Raw genomic sequence first — 20,453 nt, 5'->3', positions numbered from 1 at the left:
TGTCATTGCAGCATCTTATTTGCTAGTATGTTGTTTGGTCATCTGCTCTATTCTTTTAAATCTCTTCAAATTCATACTTAGAAAATAATGTTTATTTAACTCCATTAAATATTTAATTCCATTACACTACAAATAAAGTTAAAAGAAGCTATTTTTTCACCCCATGCCTCCTATCTTTTGTAGAAAGCAATGTCAGGTATGGAAGCATCCTAACAGCAGGATGACAGTAGAAATGGTAATTTTCACTGGCATCACACAGCTTTCAGGGAAAATTGATTCATCCAATACAAAACAGCTTAGATTAAGTTTCCTTGGTTTCTGTGTAGGAAAACAAGCTGGCTGGCATTAGTGACTACCAAATCTTCAAAAAGTATTGCACAGTAAAACAAAAGCCCAAATAGCTCTTAAATCTTTGCATCAGAAGAATGATATTATAATGAGATGCTATACATCATTATGTAAGTAAAGTTTAAATTATAGTATTGTTATAATGACAACATCTCAATTAATATCTTGACAAAATATGGATTCTGTTCTAAGGATGGAAAAGTTTGCATATAAAGTCAATGGGAATTCTGTCATTGACTGCAGTGGGGCTAGAACTATACAAAAAGTGTCATAGTTGTCAGAGAGACTCAGGAGATCTGCAACTTCTGTTGCTGCTTTTAATGATCTGCGTTTTATAAATGACATGAATTAGCAGCACACTATTGTCTTCTTTAACTTTGATTTAGGAGCAGAAATACAAACTTCTCAGACATCTTGTATGGAAAATCTCTAAATGTACTAAATAAATGATTCTCTAAATCATTTGTCAAAACAGTGTGATTCCACCAAAGTGATACAATTTATTGCCAAACTTCTCATTATTATACTATTAAAACATTTCTATAAAGACATATTAGCAGAACTTGACTTGTTTAAAAATAAATGCAGTAAGTTGACACCTTTTGGAAAGTACACACAAAAATCTCCAAACAACAGCACTCCAAAGAGTGACAATTTAAGGCACGTGATTATTTTGCAACCTTTGTTACATAAATCTCCAGCTAGACCATGTATTTGTAAAACATGATTTCATATATTTCAATAACTAGCTTCACAGCTCAGAGAAACAGAATTCATCTGAATGCAGGCAACACTTTTTTAACATTTCTCGGTCATAGTGCAGCATAATAAACATTGTTAAAAAGAACTTTATCCATGGAGCGAAATGTATGGAAGAGACATTAAATATTTCTGCATTTCATCTTTTTACAAGGTAGGGCATAGTTATTTGTTCAATAAATAGTGACTTGGGAATTCCCAACTTGCATTTCTTTGACAGCATGTTAAACAAAAAACCGGCCTCACCAGAGGCGAACTGATTTACTAACTGAGCATTCCAATCTAATTCACATGGTAAAAAAGCAGCTGATACATACAGCCAGATCCTCAGCAGCTCTAAATCTGTGTTGCTGTGATGGAAATTAGTGGTGCTTGACTGATTAAAGTGTGCTGAAGAAACAACCAAACACTTGCACCCACACGACATATACTGAAATGTGGAAGTACATAATAAGAGTATGGAGGGGAAAAAAAAAAGTGAGACAGTTGAACTCTTATAACCTGCTTTATGTATATACTCTGGTAGACATAGGGAACAATTGCCCCAGAAAAAAAATAGGGAATTATAATCTGCTATAATCTAACAAAGAGTATTTTCTCAATATAGAAACTGGGGACAGGAGGACTTTTTTCATCATATTTCAAACTGATAAATTATGCCAAACAAAACCTTGCTGTAGAGGCAATTAATTACACTAGAAAACATCTTCCAGGGGCATAAGAGCTTCAGAAATTATACAAGCTATTCCAGGGAAAGGTCTCTTCACTATCAGAATTGTCAATTTTATCCTTCATCCCTTCAACTATGGTGACACAAAATACAGACAATGCCTAAGGCCTTTGAAAGTAAATGGAGAGTTCAGCCTTTTGTATATAGTGTCTTTCCATTTCTTCTGTTGTTAAAAATGGCATAATGTTCCTCTCTGTTTCGCAAAATCTCCTACAGTCCACAACCCTCTCAAAAGCATACAGGATCCTGCTGACTTTTCACAAAGACTGCTGTATTTGTAAACACTGTGGTGTCTATTGATCCTCTCTCGTTTAGCATAAAAGCATACAAGAACATTAAAATCTTACATCCTGTGATTTTCAAAATTGCATACTCTTGTGTGTGCACAACTTATCCGGTGAAAACTCCCATCTGCTGATAACGACTTACAAACATTTTCCTGAGGTAGCTTCTACACAAATAGATTAGGAATGCTCTAACAAGCATGCAGAAAACACATCCACAGTGTGGTTCTTCTTCCGACGGAAACACAGCAATGACCTCTGTACAACAGCAATAAGAATGAAAGTTTTATTTCAAAGCCAACACCTGACAAGCATCTTGTCATCTTTGGTGTTGGTGCTTCAGCATTATGCTATGAGACTGGAGGTTAGATTTTGGCACATTGCACTCTACCTCTATGCCAATGACTAAAATACTTGTTCCAATTATGATATCTGGAACAGCATTAATATGCTCTACTTCACCAAAATAGCATGTTCATATGTACTCAGTTCACAAAAAATTGTATTTGCATTATTGAATTATAAAATTAACATCCCTACTGGTGACAGCCTTATATCTCATGACCCTCATTAACAAGACTAGCTCTGGGTGATGAAGCTTTCCAATTAGGGACACGGATATGAATCAGTGCCCAAGATGACTGCAAACAGGCAGCTGCGTGTAGGTTGATATCAAAAGAACCAGTACTCTGAATCTAGTGTCTAAAGGCATCTGTTATGTATCTATCTAGGTTTGTATATGTCATTTGCCATCACATCTCTGCAGTTTGCACTAGCCTAACAGGCAGTTTTAGCAAAGACAAAAAAGATAGGGAAAAGATGTGGGCATGAATTTTCACACATTGCTCTACTCTTTTTGGGTATCTGGGAAAATCTCAAATTTGACATCTGACACAGATCACCTGGAACCCATTCAAAATCAGGGTAGGTAGAGTGAAACAAACACTAATTCCTATATATAAAGTAAAATTTGCCAAATAAAGCCTCTGTTGGATCCAGTCTTAAGCAATTCAGATACCTCCGTGAAGGTGACTTAACTCATTTACAAATGGTTTACGCGTGATATCAAATAGAAATAAGGTACACATTAGGACCACAGAAGTGGCTAAGCACTCATCTTCTACTGATGCCACAGAACCTTTGCAACTTATACCACTGAAAATTTCAAGCCAAAATTTCAGGACTGGAATCATCCAAGGCAAAATACAGATAGGCCAGAGGACTATACACTGGCATGTAGCGTTATACATCCATGAGAGGTCTCAGAGTTTTCACTTTAATTAGTTTTCATCTGAGTTGGCTTTCACTGATGTTTATAGCTCTCTTCAAGGTGATGTAGATCAGATTCATATGCAGTAAGTGTCTAGTGCAATCTTAACTACTATCATTTAACAAAAAACTGGGGACAAAAGAATAAAGAAGTTCCTAACACAAACAGGTATATACGTACACAGTAGCCAAACTAACTCTGTACAATACTTTGAACCATCAACATCCTGAGTCATTGTGGCACTTAAACCATGTGGCAAAACACAGGATAGCCTCTGAGAGACCATTATCCTGATCAGCTGTTGAAAGTGAAATATAAATTAACAAAATAATCTAACAGAGAATTTGGAAGGTGTCTTCCAAAGCAGCAGTCAAAATGACAAATATTTACATTTCTATCTGAGTGAGGCTATTTAAAATAGAGCAGCTTAATTAGAAATATGAAATGAGTTGCTTGTGACCACACAAAGTAAAATTCTGAGCTAATTCTGGATGTTCTTTCATTCCAGTGCTACTCAGTAGAAGAAATGAAGGTGAAGGAAGGAAATGGCCTTCCTGGAGTCCTTGATTAAATTTCAAGATGCCAGGACTTTCCTCTCCCTGGAAAGTTTCCACCAGAGTCCATATCTTAGTTACTCAGTGACACAAATATTGAAGAGGAGGAAAATATTTTTCTTTAGTTTGCACTTATAAAAGGCACTGATCCATTTCAATCAGAGTAGACTTAGCAGGCAAGAGGCTAACCATTGGCTCCTCCTACATTAATTTCATACATCATAAATATTGAATTCCATTACCAAAACAGAAAATGCAGCCTATTTCTTTAAATGTATTTATGGCATAATGGCATAATAAACCATTTCCATGTAAAAAACCAAGGATTTACCATTTGAAAAGATTCTTGGTTTAGCCCTCCAAAAATAATATTGATTTTTTGTAACAGTCTACATGAAAAAATAACGAGGCATATTTCCCCTTCACTATGCACCCTTTCATTATGAATGAGAACTTAAAAATGTAAGTGCAGCAGAAAAGCTCCATTGTTTCTGACACCATGGGACTCCACTCCCTTGCTACCTGAAAACATTCTAGAGCAGAACCCATGAACCAATAGGTTGCTCTCTGTTTTTACAGAAGCCCTTTGTCCAAGTTATTCTGTTTCATCTTCTCCTTTCAAGCAAGTCCTGGCTCACAACTGTGTTTCCTCTTGTTCCAGAGAATGTGGAGGGACATGGCAAGATGCTGGAAGAGATGCTAGCTTCTGAAGCTTAGGGTGTTGCAGAGGTTTTGGCCTGTGAAAAGAACGTCGGCTTTGTACACGTCTGGCTGCGGCAGATCTGTAATCTCCTTGTACATCAAGCAACATTTTCTTCTCTTGGGGCTCCTTCATGTAAGAGTCTTCCAGTCCTTCAAACATAAGTAGAGAATTCTCTTCTTGTGAATTCTCTGACTTGTAGCTAACTTCAGAACCATAACCTGAGTTGACTGTCTCTTTGTTATTCGTGTCGGTACCTGCTTCCCAGAAGAGATCAGGTACATTTGGGTCACAAGAAGCTATATACTCAGAGACAGTAGAAAGAGATATATTCCCTCTGTTTTCCAATGAAGAATGGTTTTGTGTCCAAGGCATTTGAAGACAAGATGGGAAGAAGTGGAGGGGAGTCACTGAAACACTTTGGTTTTGGTTGAGTTGGTCATCTGAAGAGGAGTATTCTGTCATTTCAACATCATGGTCCATATCACCTAGAGAGCACAATTAAATAGAAACATCTATAATACACACTTTCTATTCTAGTATGCTGGCTATTGGGCTTTGCTTTTGGCTATTTTTATGGAAGTCTTATGAAAGTGAGTGGTTTAAGATGGCTTTTTTTCTGAGGAACTGTACCCTGTCTCAGTTTCCATCTTGGACAATCTAAAGTGAGTTTATTAAACTTCTTACCCTTGGTAAGGCAAAACTTAGTTCAGTGTTTGTGATGAACAGCTGCCTGTTTCAGATATTTGGGAGATAGAGCCATCATCTGGTTATTAAGGTGTATCTATATCTTGAAATATTTAGTTCTGATTCTCAGCAAGGAAATCTTTCAGAAACTTTTGAAAGAAATAGTGCTCTTTCAATCAAGTAGCATAGGATATTACCAGGAAGTCAATTTCTTATTGACCATAGCGTATGATCAGTTTTCTGTATACATTAGACTATGTAGAGAAACTTCACATTTCCACCCTTGGCTTCCAGTTTATCTTATTTTATAAAACCTTTTCATTGAAATTTCAGTATCATTCTTCTATTATGAGAATGGAGTTAAGGAGACTGTTTCGGAGTCTAATCAAGGTCTAAGCTTATTAGCTTGGGAAATCTAACTTTCCAAAACACTTAAGAAACACAGAGGTCAAAACCCAGTGATTTTGATATATCAAAGATACCCACACAAGAACTCATACATACCAGTTCCTAATAAAAAAGTCAATTATAAAGAGGCAATAGAATGGAGGAAAAGAACAAAGGTTAGCAAGAAAATATTCAGCAATCATATGCCAATATTCTCAGTAGGGAAAAAGAAGTGAAGAGAATTGCAATGTGGTTAAGTGTCAAGAAGTTTTCCATTTGGAATGCTGCTCATCATTGAAGTTTTTAAACAGGATATTGGAATTTAATTCACAGTTCTTTAATTAATCCTGTGTTCATCTTAAAACATCATTTAAAAATAATCAAAAATGCATTAATAAGGAACTGAGTACTAGAACCAACCACAGACCTACAGGCCACTCCAGTAAAGAAAGTGATGTGCTTCCTATAATTACACCTGAACTAGTACATCTTCTGCAGGGACAGAAGCCAGAATAGAAGAAAAATGGAACTTCCTTTTCTATTTCTTTTCAAAAGGTTATGAAGTTCTTAAATCAAAACTACCAGCATTCACTCTTATCCTCAGATCTTTGTCTGAACAAAATTTCATCAACTAACTACAGAAGTACTTTCAACTTATCACATTCCTTTATTTGCTGATGCACAGAGGACACAAGGTCATACATTTGTGATCATGGATTCCACAAAAGTGAATTCATGATGAAACAGACTATTGCATTTCATTGCATAATCCCTGCAGTGCCCTATGTTCTATTCAATTATGATGTCTGAACTGTGACCTGACCCACCTAATTTACAGCACTGTGTTGATTATAGAAGTGAAGGCTGCTTTTTATGGTGTGGATAATTTCCACAAAGCAAGAATTAAAGGGCAACTAGGATATTCGTTTAAACCCAGAGTCAATTTAATTAGAAGCAACAAGTTATTTACTTCATTGGAAATCTAAGCATTCTTCTGGTTTCAAAATAAGGTATGGATTAAGGTAAACTCACAGTTTAAGAATAAAGCTCTAACCAAAACTGGAATTCTGCTTTGCCACAGTCTGACTATTGTGTAATTATCTCTACCTGTGCACGGAAACTCTGATCCATTCTAGTAAACATGCTTCATTTTTAAACTCTTTCTTATGTAATTTAATGATTACATGAGCAGTGTCATTGAGTACTTGTATTGTAGCAGTGGGACCATTCTCCCTTCCTGGGCACTGGATAAATAACCAGGACAAATGTTCAGAACTGACTCAAGACTTCTTAGCAATAGAGTCAAAAATCATATTCTCGTCATGCTAAGAATGAGTGACTTAGCCCAGGTTATTGCTGGTCTAGCCCTGCTGCTCCTATTGTACATCCAACTGCAATAGAGTCCAATGGGTTAAATAACTCATCTGACCCCTATGGGAAAACCATATCCTTTGGCATCAGCAACTGGATTGTCTTTCTGGGGCTTCAGATTACTTTGCTTACATCTGCAGATAGTAGCGACAATGTTACTCAAAAAGACCAATCACTGTTTAAGGGGGTTGAATCAGAATTACCTGATATCTGTTAGGGAATTCAGGTACAAATTTTATCATCTAGAACTGACTAACCAAGAAACCTGGAGCCTCTTGAATATGTGTGTACAATATTCTAGTATTTGGAATGTATTTTCTTGCCGTTTAAAATATTCAAGCCAAAACAAAGAGCAGGACCCTTATCTGCTGTAAAAATAGCAAGGCATCAGACCTCAAGTAGTTGGACAGCTCTTCTGCGGAAGGAAAATAGAAAGATATTTTGTTATTCAAGCTGGAGAAAAATAGAATATGTTTAGTTGTACAAAGAAATCAGGAAGGAAAGAGATGCTCTGGGAGAAGAAAAATCAGAAAAGTAAGTTTACTTGTCAGTAGTCAGGATTGATAGGAAGGCTGATTAAAAATAAAGGTGATAATATCTTTTAAAATATTACATATGTGTTGATTCTGGGAGAAAAGATCTGGGTCGGTCCTCTGGGCCATCTGCTAACAGGAAGGAATCTATTGATTTATTGCTGAGCCGGAATGGAGTGAGCCGTCTGAAGTTGGTTGGAGAATATGGGATCTGCACTCGGGCCCTTTGTGATGGTACCACAGTATCTTCACTAGATAACCATGGTGAGAACTTCATGTAGATGCTTTGATCATCATCAGCTGAAAATACTGGGTTATCAATTCCTAAAAAAAGTTTATGAGCGACAAATATGATTAATCAAAATAATTTCTTGGTAATACAGCAAGATGCTTTGAAAAGCAGAATGGCTATAGTAGGAAAAAAATAGGCTGATACATGCCGGTATAGGTGTGCCTAAGCCAATACACAGACCATTACACACACATAGATTGCTCTTTCTACTTGGTTATTGCTAGTCATTTTGGATTTCTATTAAAGAGAAAAATTGTGTATTATATCCAATATGCAGTTATGTTTGGGATAGCTGGAGACAAAAAATAAGATCAAAAAAGAAGATATCAGTTAGCAAATTTTAAGCAAAATAAAGCACAATATAAAATAACTGCAGAAAATTCAAATCAAATCCCTAAAAAAGAAACAAAATATAGAAAAAAAATGCAAAAGCATAAACTACACAACTCCATAAAGGAATAAGATGCGTGTGAGGGAGCTAAAGCAGGCCACAGAACAGTCAAAAGTAAGCTATAGGAGCCTTTCAATATAGATATCGAGTTTGTAGTGTTTCAACAGGAAAAGAAATTTTTAAAATTAGTCTAGTTCTGCATCTTGCCACCCTCTTATTTCTGGATAGATATCTGGATGTCTATACATTTTCAAACATAGAATTTGCCCTGGAACAGTGAAAAGGCTGTATCAGCATGTCTGCGTAAAGAGTACAGACACAAGTATTTTTCTTCACTGTATGCACCATGTTACATATGAAGCATACAGTGGCATGCTGAAAATTCAAATACAAAAGTGCTACAGAAAAATACTAAATTTTAAAACTTTATAAATCATATCATATAATTTCTGTTATATATAGTGATACACTTTCAATCTGATATTTTGGAGCCTTTCAGGGCTGAAAATCAAGTCCAATGAATGTTTGAGGAATGCTGCAGATCTGCTCTTTTCAGTGACTTCTATGGGCCTGTAAGGATCTGGTGGAGTTGTGAATTTAAGAGGAGAAATCCTGCTTGAAAGAAGCAGCATGAAAGTTATCACAACAAGTGTTTCAAATGCAAGTAGAAAACAGTTCCAAAAGGACCAGTATTGACTGGTCTTGTGAGGTAGGACAACTCCAAAATAACTTTTTCTGTTGCTAGAAATAATTAGTGGGTTTAGGTCTGGTTTAGGCAGTCAAGTTCACAACTTCTATCAGGAGCAAATCTGATGCTCTCTATGCCTCCAGATATCCAAAACTTGTTATCTGTTAATGTTAATAATAAGCAAATATATTTTCTAATAAAATACATCAAAACAAAAAACACAAGCTAGTATTTTTTTTAACATTTGAAAAAAACCACAATCTCTGTAGGTAATTAATATTTTTACCAGTAGGAGTATCTGTGAAATTTTGCTTCGTCACATTAGCCAGGAAATCAACTCCTTTGCCTAGATGCAAAGTTTCATAATCATTATTTTCTTCTGATTCAGAAAACTCCAAATCTGGAGAAAAAAAGGAAAGTCCAATTTGATTAGAGATTTGTATCAGTTCTGATAGAAAATGCTATTTATGCTCTTTTGATGCTAACATAGTTATCAAAGATGCGTCTTTAACAGGATCTAGATAAGGGCAAAATTTAATCAACAGTTATAGCACTGAAATTTGAATGTGAATGTATGTAGAGATTGCATCTTAGATAACAATTACATCAAGAAACTCAACACAGATTTCCAGCTTGCATTATTATCTGGTGCTATGATAGAAAGAGATTTCACAGTCTGGCTAAGCTTTTGGCTAACACAATTTGTCTGCTTTCTTGGGACTGAAACAAACCAACCCATGACATGGCACCAGCTGCTGCTGTGGTTTGTGTCTTAAATGCTCATGTGTTGACAAATGTCGTCCCGTTACAATGATCACTTACTGCATTTTCATCATTTGAAAGAGGTCAGCATTAGTATCCTGACTGATTTCAAAGCTTGTGAGGTCATTGCTACTTCTATTGCAGTAGAATCAATTTTTCAACAGCTGCTAAACCTCTTGCTGTCTTCCAATTAGGCTTTTTTTTAAAAAAAGTAGAGGATGACATCTATACATAGTGTTCTTTAACAAGACAGCACTGAGTAGCCCACTTATAAGTATTCAGAAAGCTCTTCCCATGCAGAAAGGTTCTAGAATATTATACTTATTCAGCCAGCCTGTATTGCCCCTGTCAGTCAAAGTAAAACAATGCACAGAAAATGTTTCAAAAAACATACATAAAGAAAAATGCTTGGAGCTACTGAGAAAAGATTAATTTCTCTCTACTTCAATTCTCTTTGAGATCAAGGAGTTGTGTGCATAAACAGAGGGAAGAACACAAATAATTAGTTCAGTGGCTTTTAAACCGTGTTTCAGTTTTTTAAGTGACACATATTATTTTATAATTACATAACAAACGTATTAGCGTCCATCACATCTTGCTATGACTGACATCAATGCCAAAAGATGTCTAAAACATGAGATGAAAGAATTTGGGTCTTTACGTGCAAAATACACTTTTGCTAGGGATGCTCCCCCTAGGCCAGTCAGCTTCAGATTACACTTTCAAGGCTGACCTGTGTTCATGAAGGGTGAGTCAGTGCTGAAACTGGACTCTGACTATGTCTTCCTTTCAAAGCTACACTCTCCTTGAGTTCCAACATGCTTGCTTAATGTCAACTCTGATTCAGACCCTTCTAAACAAATGGACGTTAACTCAGATCAGAATGTCATCTCAACTACTGAATTTCATATGGCAAGGTGTCCTGGGCAGACATATCCTGCTGTGATGAAAAAGAAAAATGTTAGCAAAAGGTGCTCTGTGCAGCTTATCCAAAAGGAAGCTGAAAGTTCACCTACATTGTAGGCACCACATTGTTTTGTTTTCAAAATTGAAATGTGGTATTTCTAAAATGTGAGTAAAGGCCAATTAAAATTTGGTTTGTCATCCAGCTGCCTAGAAAAACAACTTCTAAATCACTGAGACACTGCATTTAAGCATGGAGCAGATCCCCACTCTGAGTTCTGAATTATGACTAGAAGTCCCTTTTTAATAACAGCTTCACTGTTGCATATTATTAAATTTTTCAGTGATGCTTTACTGACAATGTAGCTGGTAAAATGCAGTTAATGAAACTGGTCTGAGTCTTTTTTACCTTTTTCCTTCAAAGTAAAATCTTGTACTGGATTTTCTGAAGGTATTTTTCCATTTGGTATGACATTGCTGTTTCGCTGAAAGAAAACAAACAAAGTTACCAAAAACACTACCATCATCAGCTAGCAATGGCAGGGACATCCTTTGGAATCACGAGTTCAGCAGCATAACCCTGAAATCTCTTGTAATCTTTGCTTGAGACTCAATATGGATGTCATTATTTTCCCCCCTACACTCATACTCACCACAGGAAAAGAAGACAACTTTGGCTTTGCATGCTGTACCTTCCCTCTTAGTTTCATGCAAATTTTGTGGAATGCTCTATACTGTCGTGCTACCCTGCTACATCGAACCTGCAATATCTTCCCACAGTGTGGTAGCCTGGCTCAAGGTCTGTTGTTTTTCAAGTGATCAAAAATCTCTCACCCAGAGGTAAGGTCCCAAAGCATAGAGAAAAGCAGCATGTGAGAAGATGCCCCTTGAGTTATCTTTTAGTTTAATCTCTTCTTGCTTAGGCCCTGAAGTTCATTAAGTTCTATAGGACAGGGATAAATGCAGGACATAGGACCCTTCAGAGTTCTCCCTGCCCTCCCCACCTCTTTAGTTTGTATAATAGGTGGCTACATCTGGGTCCTTTGAAAGTATTTTACCCTTTTTTGGCCACGGTCTCGCTTGTGGATTTTATTGAGCTTCTTGGAATGGTTTATTCCTAGTTTGGTACTCTTGAAAGATTCTAAGCGCTTCCTCATTGTCCTATGGAAGATCTCCTTGTCTTGTTTCTCATCTTCATTGTGCATGATCTCATGTCGACTGTACGGGTGCTTGTGCTGTGGCCAGGAAGGGAAGACAATATTAATTTATTTAGAAATACAGCTGGAAGCACTGAATCAATGCATTCAGTCAGTGTCATGCAAATGTAGACAACTCCATAAAAAAGAATTAATCAAAGACTAATCTGACGGCATTAATGAAACTCTTATTTTTCTTTCTCTTTCTTCACCATGAAACAGGTGTATGTCCAGGAATTTTAAGTACGTAAGAGTGACTGTCATTCAAAGTAAGCCTCTCGCTATAAGTGTCTGAATCACTTCAGCTGACACACTCTGTTTAATCCTGCTTCAGAACCTGTATTGGACCCAGTTCTGCATTCCACTGGCCTCACTGAAATCAAAGGCACTAATTCTGTTAAAGAGGTAAATTCATAAATGAGAAAGAATGTAGACAAAAAGCCTATCTTCCTCAAGGGTGTAGTTTTTGCAGATGGGTTCTTTCCTTTTGAGTTTCACTCCCAAAGTTTGGTCCCTAATATCTCCTAGTTTTAGATTGGAAAACAGTCCAATGCTAGCCTTGTGCTCTCACCTCCTGCCTGGGTTTATACAGGTACTGTTGTAGGGTGTGATGAGCGACTGTGTCTTCTGTGTCCCGGATGCTTTTCCTCCTCTGCTCTAAAGCTTGCATGTCAAGGCAAACTGGTCCAGCTTTTTCTCTCCTGAAGGAGAGTATATTATACAAACATCAGTTTTAAAAATCAGTCATTGCCGAAGAGGAATTAAAAACAGGAAAATGGGGAACAAGAGGAAGAAATGAAGATGAAGTTTAAAAAATAAAAAAAAAGGAAAGGTCAAAATAAGCTAAATGAAAATGAGTGATTAAACACCTAATGGGAAATGTGAAAAGATTATTGGTTTTTGTCTTTCAGGTGGGTGTAGCATTCATTTCTCTGTTTACACGACACAGAGTCTGTTCAGTGAAAGTATCATGAAAGAGTTAAGGAAGAAGCAATTCTTTTTCCTTTACTTTTTCTGGAGCAGACACAGAAATGACATTTAGCCCTGTCTATAGCAGTTGGTGAACAAAAGGCGCATGAGTTGTTTCATGTGGATGTCTGTTTCATCTTACCAGCCTTTACTGCAAAAATTTGTTTGAGTGTAAAATGCAACAATATAACTGTATTTATACCTATTTTATGTGGGAGAGAAGATTAACTGAAGTTCAAAAAGTAGTGAATGAAGTCCCTGTAACTTGCATTTTTCAAAATTTGTAGCACTGTTTCCTTTTCCCCACATATAACATTAAAAACCCCACAAAACCCCACCCCCCAATCAGTCCACGTTACTTACAGTAAATAAGAGACAGAGCTTTCCACCATACTTGGGCGTGGTGTGTTGAAATCCACATTTACCATGTTGTCTGTACTTGGAGAACGTATAAATGCCAAGGAACCTCTACGCTCTCCCTGGCCACAGAAGGAAACAAGACATATTACAGCTGTAAACACCTAGGGCAAATGTGTATCAGAAAAGGCGGATAATTTGTGAGGCTGCTGTATGCAAATGACACAAGAAGCAGGGTAGAAGTTGTATTTAGGTAACGAATACAAACCATTTTTTGGTTTTACGGTTTCTTTACGTTGAGTGATGTTATACCAATGAACAAAGCTAGGAGAAAAAATATTCCACTCTTGTAAATTGATTTTAAGGAGGTGAGTGACTTCTTGGGCCTCAATCTATTTGCAAATTATACCCTTGCACTTTTGCAGTCTAACTCTTTTCTCTTCACAGACCCTTTCAGGAATGGACTTTTTACTTTGTACCACATTGCAAATCAAGTACATAGGGATATCTATGCAGATTTTTATGACTCAACACATTACTGGCCTAACAGTAGCATTTTCAAAGATACAACACTAAGTTTTCTGTTCTCTACCAGACTGGAAGCATCAAATGTTAAGTGGTGATAGAAGTCTGAAAGACTATTTGAAGGAGGTTACAGCATGAAGAGATGAGATATCGAAGAGATGAGATTTGCCTTCAGTTCTAAAACTAGTGTAACAGAAGTGAATTGCTGGAAAAACTCAGATTTATGTCTTCACAGTTTTCCCTACTGCTTGCATAATTGTTTAGGTGAAAGGTAGCTATTGAGCGACATCGTGGTTACATAGGCTGAACCCATCGATGGTTTTGAATTACAACAGAGAGAAATCACATAGCAGGTCTCTACACTTCAAACTGTAATCAAGAATACATCAAGAAAAAACATCTCCCTTGAGGAATATTGAAAGAGAGTTTATCTACATTTCTCCAACTTTAACTGTATTGTGTTCCCTTTACATTTTTATATTCATAGAAAAAATCAAACAAATGTTTTCTTTTACTGTGGTAGCCCACATACATGTTACAGGAGTATGTGTTGGATCAGGTCTATTACATTAAGAAGTACACTCTGGCCTCTGCAGGCAGAAAACTTAAAAGAAAAACAGTAAATTTGGGGTCAGCATCATCCTATCCATTTTCTTAAGTGTGTCTGACTTTCTTTTCAAATCAAGGTTAATGTTTCATACATACAGCATACCATATCAGTGGAGGAATTTTAGACAGAAGAAGTTACAAACTGTAAGTATTTTAAGTCACTTCTGTTCCCTTGTCTGGATTATTTTCATTTTGCCTGGCTTATGCTCTCCCCTCTCAACTGTAAGGAATTTATTTAGGTTCGGATTGAACTCTCTCAAGCTCTTGTTTATTGTACAGATGCAGCATAACAGCAGAGCTGAAAAAAAAAAAAATTATAAAATAGTTTTAAATGCCTCAGTTTCTTGCAAGTGAGAAGAGAGTGAGTAGCTGGGGAAGGCAGATCTTTACTCCTTCTGGAAGAAATGCCTTCAATTTCAATGTCAGTTTGTAATTCACCGATATTTGGCTCAAAGACATATTTCAGAAGTGAAGGAAAAGTTGTTAAAGCAGTGTATCACTGAAGCAAATGTTAATGTGAGAAAGGTAGAATGACTTTAGTATTCACAACTCATGACTAGTCAGGCATATTAATATAACTAATCTCCACTGGGAGAAACCATGTTGCCAATCTTTTGTAGAACCTGGAGAATTTTTAATTTCTCTGTCTATTATTATCAGATAATAGACATTTGCCAATAGACTGTCTGCAAGACACAATATACACAAATAATATTTGGACTAGGGTAGCAAAAGTCAGTTTCATTGTGTTGTAAACTATACTAAGGTATAATGAAAAAGCTAACTCTCCCATAAAATTAGTATTCTAACTTAATCTGATGTTACTATATAGGATTCAAGACATTATTGGGTAAAGATTCTGGGGCTAAAACTGCATGGCTTAGTGATCTGCAGAGCCCTTTGCATCTGTTAAAGAGAAAAAATACTGTAATGAATCTACTGAACAGTAGCAGTGAATCTGAACATGAATCTCATGCTCATCAACATCAAAGTTATTATCTAACTTTCTTCCTCTGAGGTGTGACCCAGAAAGCACCACAAGAAAGAAAATTAGTTCTTGAGCTCAAATGGTCTGAAAACTGAGTGGATAATTTACAAAATCTCTAAAGCAAGTATTATCTTGTGAACCACTCCCTATTTTTCACACTAACATAATTTCTGAATTTAATCTTATTTTCTGAATTCAGTCTTTGAAATTCCACATTTCACTGGAAGAAGTCTTCTGGCTATAGCTCATTTTCAAAAAAAGAAAAGAGATTAGTAGTAGTAGTAGTATCAGTTGTAGTAATAGTGTTTGTTTTAATTAAAGGAATTAACTAGTATATCACCTAGCTGTGACAATGAGTTCACTTGGAGATCACGGGCTTAGATAATCACTTCAAAGATCACCGCTTAAAATATTCCATTTAAAAATATCCTCTACACTGTATGAATACTGCACATTTGTGGTGATTTGAACTAAGGTGGCCAGTTTCATACTGAAGAAGATTAGGAGTTTTTACACAATCTATTAACATTGCTCCAGTCTGGGAATGGTACTCCTGCAGAAGTCCAATAACTTTCTTCCATTCTGTAACTTTAAAAATTTCTCCTGTTGCAAGACTTAAGTTTCTCTAACTTCACAATTCTGTGATTCTGTAGTATCACTTTAACCCTAATTTTTGACGTGTGGATGTTATGATTCCATTGAATTAAAGTTACCCTTCCCAATTTTTTTGTATTACTGTGATCTGGCAAAATTAGATTATAGCAGTCCACTACTTTGGTCGTATATCCACACCATTTGGAAGTGAGCTTCTTCAAATCAGAGTTACCATCACAGAGAACCACTGTTCTGCAGGAGCCAGACTCTGTTGACACATTTAGAAAGACAGTAGATTGCCTGATTCCTTTGAATTACAGTATTTTTTCATGCAATTAATATAGAAACAAAGTTATTCCGTAAAATCCAACAGAAAAGTACACTGACATAAGTACAATATACTCGTACTTGGGGATCAGGAATAATACCAAGAACTACAGCCACTCAAACAGGTGATATTGAGACTCAAAACACATTTAGAAAAAAAAAAAGCAGAGTAGAAATTAGTTTTCTTTGAGACATCTCCTGCAATATAGCAAGTTTCATATAAATTAAAAAACAAAAAACAAAACCAAAACAAAATTAAAATGATGCTATAATATGTCAACAAGTGTTCATAAGTACCTCAGCCACATAGCTAATTGCATCCTTCAAGTTGAGTTCATGGAAAACATTAAGGATCTGGTCTCTTGATTTTTGAGCAGACCTTCTCATCAGTACTTTACTGAGGAATTTCCTATCAAAATTGGACCACCTGATAATTTAAACAAACTGTGTTAATGGCAACAAGCAATTTTAGTTTCACAGCATTTTTAGTTTGGCATATAGGATATTTTTGTGAGCTAAGCACTTTTTAAAAAATGGTGAACATAGCAATGTGAGGGATTTATGTTTTGCAGCTTTTCAATTAGCATTTAAAGAAAGTTAAGGAAAAGCCTGCTACAGAGTTATGCAGCTGTCACAAAGCATTAATAGGTTCACTTACCAAACACTACTACAACAGAAAGAGTGCTATTATTACAGTATCCCATTTCAGAGTTACTAGGACATTTTATACTTGGGGAGATCATGCTACCTTATTTTTCCACTTCTGATTACGCAGTTATACTTAATAGCTTCATTCTAAAAGTTTAATTTGCTTTCCTCCTTTGGAAGGGAATCTGCTTTTCCCCAGCTGTACTGGAGGACAGCCAGCCTAGAAAATCAGATCACAACAGTGCCCTTCCAAAAACACTTACAGAGGGCCTTATTCATGCCATTTATGTACTCTAGGGGATAGAATTTATGTGTATTTTCTGTAATTCACACTTCCTAGCCTGTCTGATAGTAGGATACCTTCCATTTCATATTTAAGCTCCAGAAGATAAAGGCTGCTTTACTTTTCATCTACCTTCCTCAAGATTTTCTCTAAAGCACATGAGGCAACTCTGGAGACTACTATTCAAAGCGATTCTATCCATCTTGCCCAATGGCTATTTTGAGTTTACAACTTTTTATTCAGACAGCTGAAACCTTTTTGTTGTTAAACATTATTCATAGAATTGGTAACTATGCCTCTTCTCTAGCCAGAACATCTGACAAGCAGTCTCTAATTCAGGCTGCCACACCTGAGCACATCGATGAGGATGCCAGGGACTGCCAAATCTTTGAGAAAGCAGCACTTTCATGTACATATAGTCCAAAAGAAGACGACTTAAGGTAGTCTTATTCAAAATACCTTAGTCATCAAGCCACGCACCCGTGAATTTACATTAAGCTACTTCTTCTCTTGTACTCAGGGAGATTACTTTCTGACATCTAGGAAGTCAAACTCTACTCTGCCACTTTAAAAATATTTAGCTTCATCTTCAAGACAGTATTTCAAAACTGGGGGTGTATTTCCCTGCATTATACCCTGCTGAAATTCATTCCCAAAAACTAGACTAAAAATTTAGACCAAAAGAAAGAGGATGTTCTATTTGGGATGCCAGAAAATTCTTCACTGCATAAATGAACAAAGAGCAAAAGGAAAGGAAGGAGACTGTCCCTATACCTGGGTACAGACAGGTGAGCAATTCTGCTTGAGCTCAAATACAATCTAGCTCCAGCCTAGGAGCTGTATAGTTATATGAGCATAATGCTAAACCTCAGCTAATGTACTCAGCTTCTTAGCAAGGGGTAGGGGAGTGCTCTGCAGAAAGCTGACACAACCACATTGGATTGGAATTTGGATTGGAATTGACATGAGTTAGCAAGACATTAGCAGGTCGGAAGCATGACTTTCTGAACCTGTGAAATGACCTAACTCCAGGGAGAGAACTGCCTGACCTTAAATAACATTCTTAAAGATGTTCAGATTTAATGTCTTTTTCTCCCATTCATTCATCTAGATTATGGAAGTCTGACCATCACAATGTAAGTCTTCATGCGTACTTTAAAGAAAATGGTGTCTGTATCTTTCAGCTGAGTAATTTTTGCTTCTCTCAAGATTACTGCTGAACACAACCTTTGTATAAATAGGATAAGCAACTAGCACAGTCATGGCTGAGTTTTTTTAGTATCTCCACACACGAATAATGTTCATGAAATGGAGTATTACATTAACATTTTAGGTTAATTCTTGAGCAAATAGCCAGTTCTCAAATCTTGAGAGAAGCTGATCCCTGGATGTGAACTGAGGCATTTGCAAAGGCCTAATCTGAGCTGTGGAAGAAAAAGAAGATTCAAGTTGTAGGGGAGAAAAATAAACTATTTTTACATTTGCTATATTTCCAGTACTTTCAGTATATAGGCTTTTAAACTACATTTGACATCCTTGTTGTCCCTAAACTCACAGGCTTAAACAGTCATAATTCACATGTAAGATTTCCTAGCAGTATTTCAACATTACAAGTTAGTTACTACTTACTTGTCTCTCAGATAATTATGTCCTATTTGTCCAGAAATATCTTCTATAGCAGAAAGAATGTGATCAAAGGCCTAGGAAAGTGAAAGTGGAATTAATACCTTTATAGAAATGAAAGGTATCATTAGAAAATAGCTCAATTTATGTCAGGTTAGACCAGGTGACTATGTAGAAAAATTTTATTGCTGCTAAGCAGAAATTTTTCCCATAATACTAACTACTATATGCTTTTCTTCAAAGGTCCTGAGCTCTCTAACCAGTTCTCTACAAATTCACTAACTATTCTTGAATTACAAGGGTCTCAGCAAGAAGGTACTTAAGCTCTCTTTTTAACATTCAATTTTAAGACTCTCTTTATTGACTCACCATCTCCATTTCTGCCCTATGAACATCAGCCACTATTAGTATCGGTGATTAAATCAGTTGAAAAATTTCTCTAGCGTTTCCTCTTAGACATGTCAGGAATCCATACTTCCCTCACAGTAGAAGTAGGCACCATTCTTTTGATATCTAGGACAAAATCCCATGCTGGGTATATTAGACAGCTGATAGAGATTCTGAAGTTTATAACTCTTGATTCAAACCAAGGCAGCTGCAGGTGGAATTTGGTCTTTTTCTGTATATGGTTGTTAGCATTTCACTCTGAACATTGGAGTGATTACTGCAGAATATACAGCATCCTGTGTTTAGAACAACATGGGTGATATGGATTATTCCTGAATATAATATTAATTACTGCCTCAGGAGATATCTGACATGGAGGTGGAGAAAATGGTATCATAAATAAGTTGTCTCCCTCCTTCTCCCTAAGAACAGACAGTGCTCCCTCTCTCTGAAGTCTGCAATTTATACCGTTCTAGGAGCACCGTGCCTCCTGACACAATATCTGCTAGAATATTCTAGGAAGTGGTGAATTAGTACATACAACTTTACAAAGTGTTAGGATTAACATTACTGCTTAACCTGCACTACTAACTGACATGTAAGGGTATATCCCATAAATATAGACAGACTGTATTTCTTCACCTGGGGGAAGAATCCTGATTTTCAAATAGTAAAATATTTCAACAGAAATAGAAATTTTAATTGCTGGATAACAAAAGCATAATGTATTTACTCAGTAGTCTGTAAAAGAATTCCTCAGAAGCAAACCCTGTCCATCACTTAAGTTGTTAATTCACATCAGGTAACCTCCAACGTGAAAACAGACAAAATTAGAAGGTCGTACAAGAATGTGTTAAAATACTCAATGCAGGATAGCTGTGTAAATCCGAAAAGTTTATGAATTAAAGGCCATGAAAGATATCTTATAGTCTTCTGTCCTTTAACCTATTGTATTGAAAACGTATGTTTTCTTTTACTGAATAAAAACTTATGTGAAAATGAATTGGAAGAGATCATGTTTCAAAATCTTTTAAAAGATTAAAGAAATGCAGGCACACACAGCATTCACACTGAACTAAGACTAATACCATTAATCTGGAATTTCAGTATATAATTAACATCTGCACTGGGCAGCAGACTACCTTTCCATGCAAGCTACAGAGTCTGCTTTCATGTTTTCCATAATATTTAAGAAAGAAAAATAAATTTACTTCCACAACTTCTGCCTTACCAATCTTCAAACAAATGTCCTCCTCTTTTAGATGAAGAGAAAGAAGCATATTCCAGC

At 36.3% G+C, this 20,453-nt stretch overlaps 1 protein-coding gene across 3 annotated transcripts in view; it reads right to left on the bottom strand.

Annotated features, from left to right (window-relative positions):
• Window positions 1-647: 647 nt before the first annotated feature.
• SLC9A3 (solute carrier family 9 member A3) overlaps window positions 648-20,453 on the bottom strand; it is a 60,874-nt gene continuing 41,068 nt past the window's right edge. The window contains exons 9-17 of one of the 3 annotated variants that reach the window (XM_074830202.1): window positions 18,785-18,855; window positions 16,522-16,651; window positions 13,188-13,303; window positions 12,427-12,556; window positions 11,718-11,894; window positions 11,069-11,144; window positions 9,281-9,394; window positions 7,704-7,947; window positions 5,106-5,133 (exon numbers count right to left, since the gene is read on the bottom strand). In XM_074830202.1, coding sequence (XP_074686303.1) covers window positions 5,130-5,133; window positions 7,704-7,947; window positions 9,281-9,394; window positions 11,069-11,144; window positions 11,718-11,894; window positions 12,427-12,556; window positions 13,188-13,303; window positions 16,522-16,651; window positions 18,785-18,855 — 1,062 coding nt within the window. In that variant the 3' untranslated portion in view covers window positions 5,106-5,129. Of the gene's footprint in view, window positions 5,134-7,285; window positions 7,948-9,280; window positions 9,395-11,068; window positions 11,145-11,717; window positions 11,895-12,426; window positions 12,557-13,187; window positions 13,304-16,521; window positions 16,652-18,784; window positions 18,856-20,453 lie in introns of those variants that run through there. The other 2 variants (XM_074830182.1, XM_074830192.1) reach the window with 2 other exon arrangements.

The sequence above is a fragment of the Strix aluco genome, chromosome 1 (genome assembly GCF_031877795.1).
Source record: "Strix aluco isolate bStrAlu1 chromosome 1, bStrAlu1.hap1, whole genome shotgun sequence".
Lineage (NCBI taxonomy): Eukaryota > Metazoa > Chordata > Aves > Strigiformes > Strigidae > Strix > Strix aluco.
The sequence above is the reverse complement of the archived record's forward strand: the minus strand, read 5'-3'. Positions and strand labels throughout refer to the sequence as shown.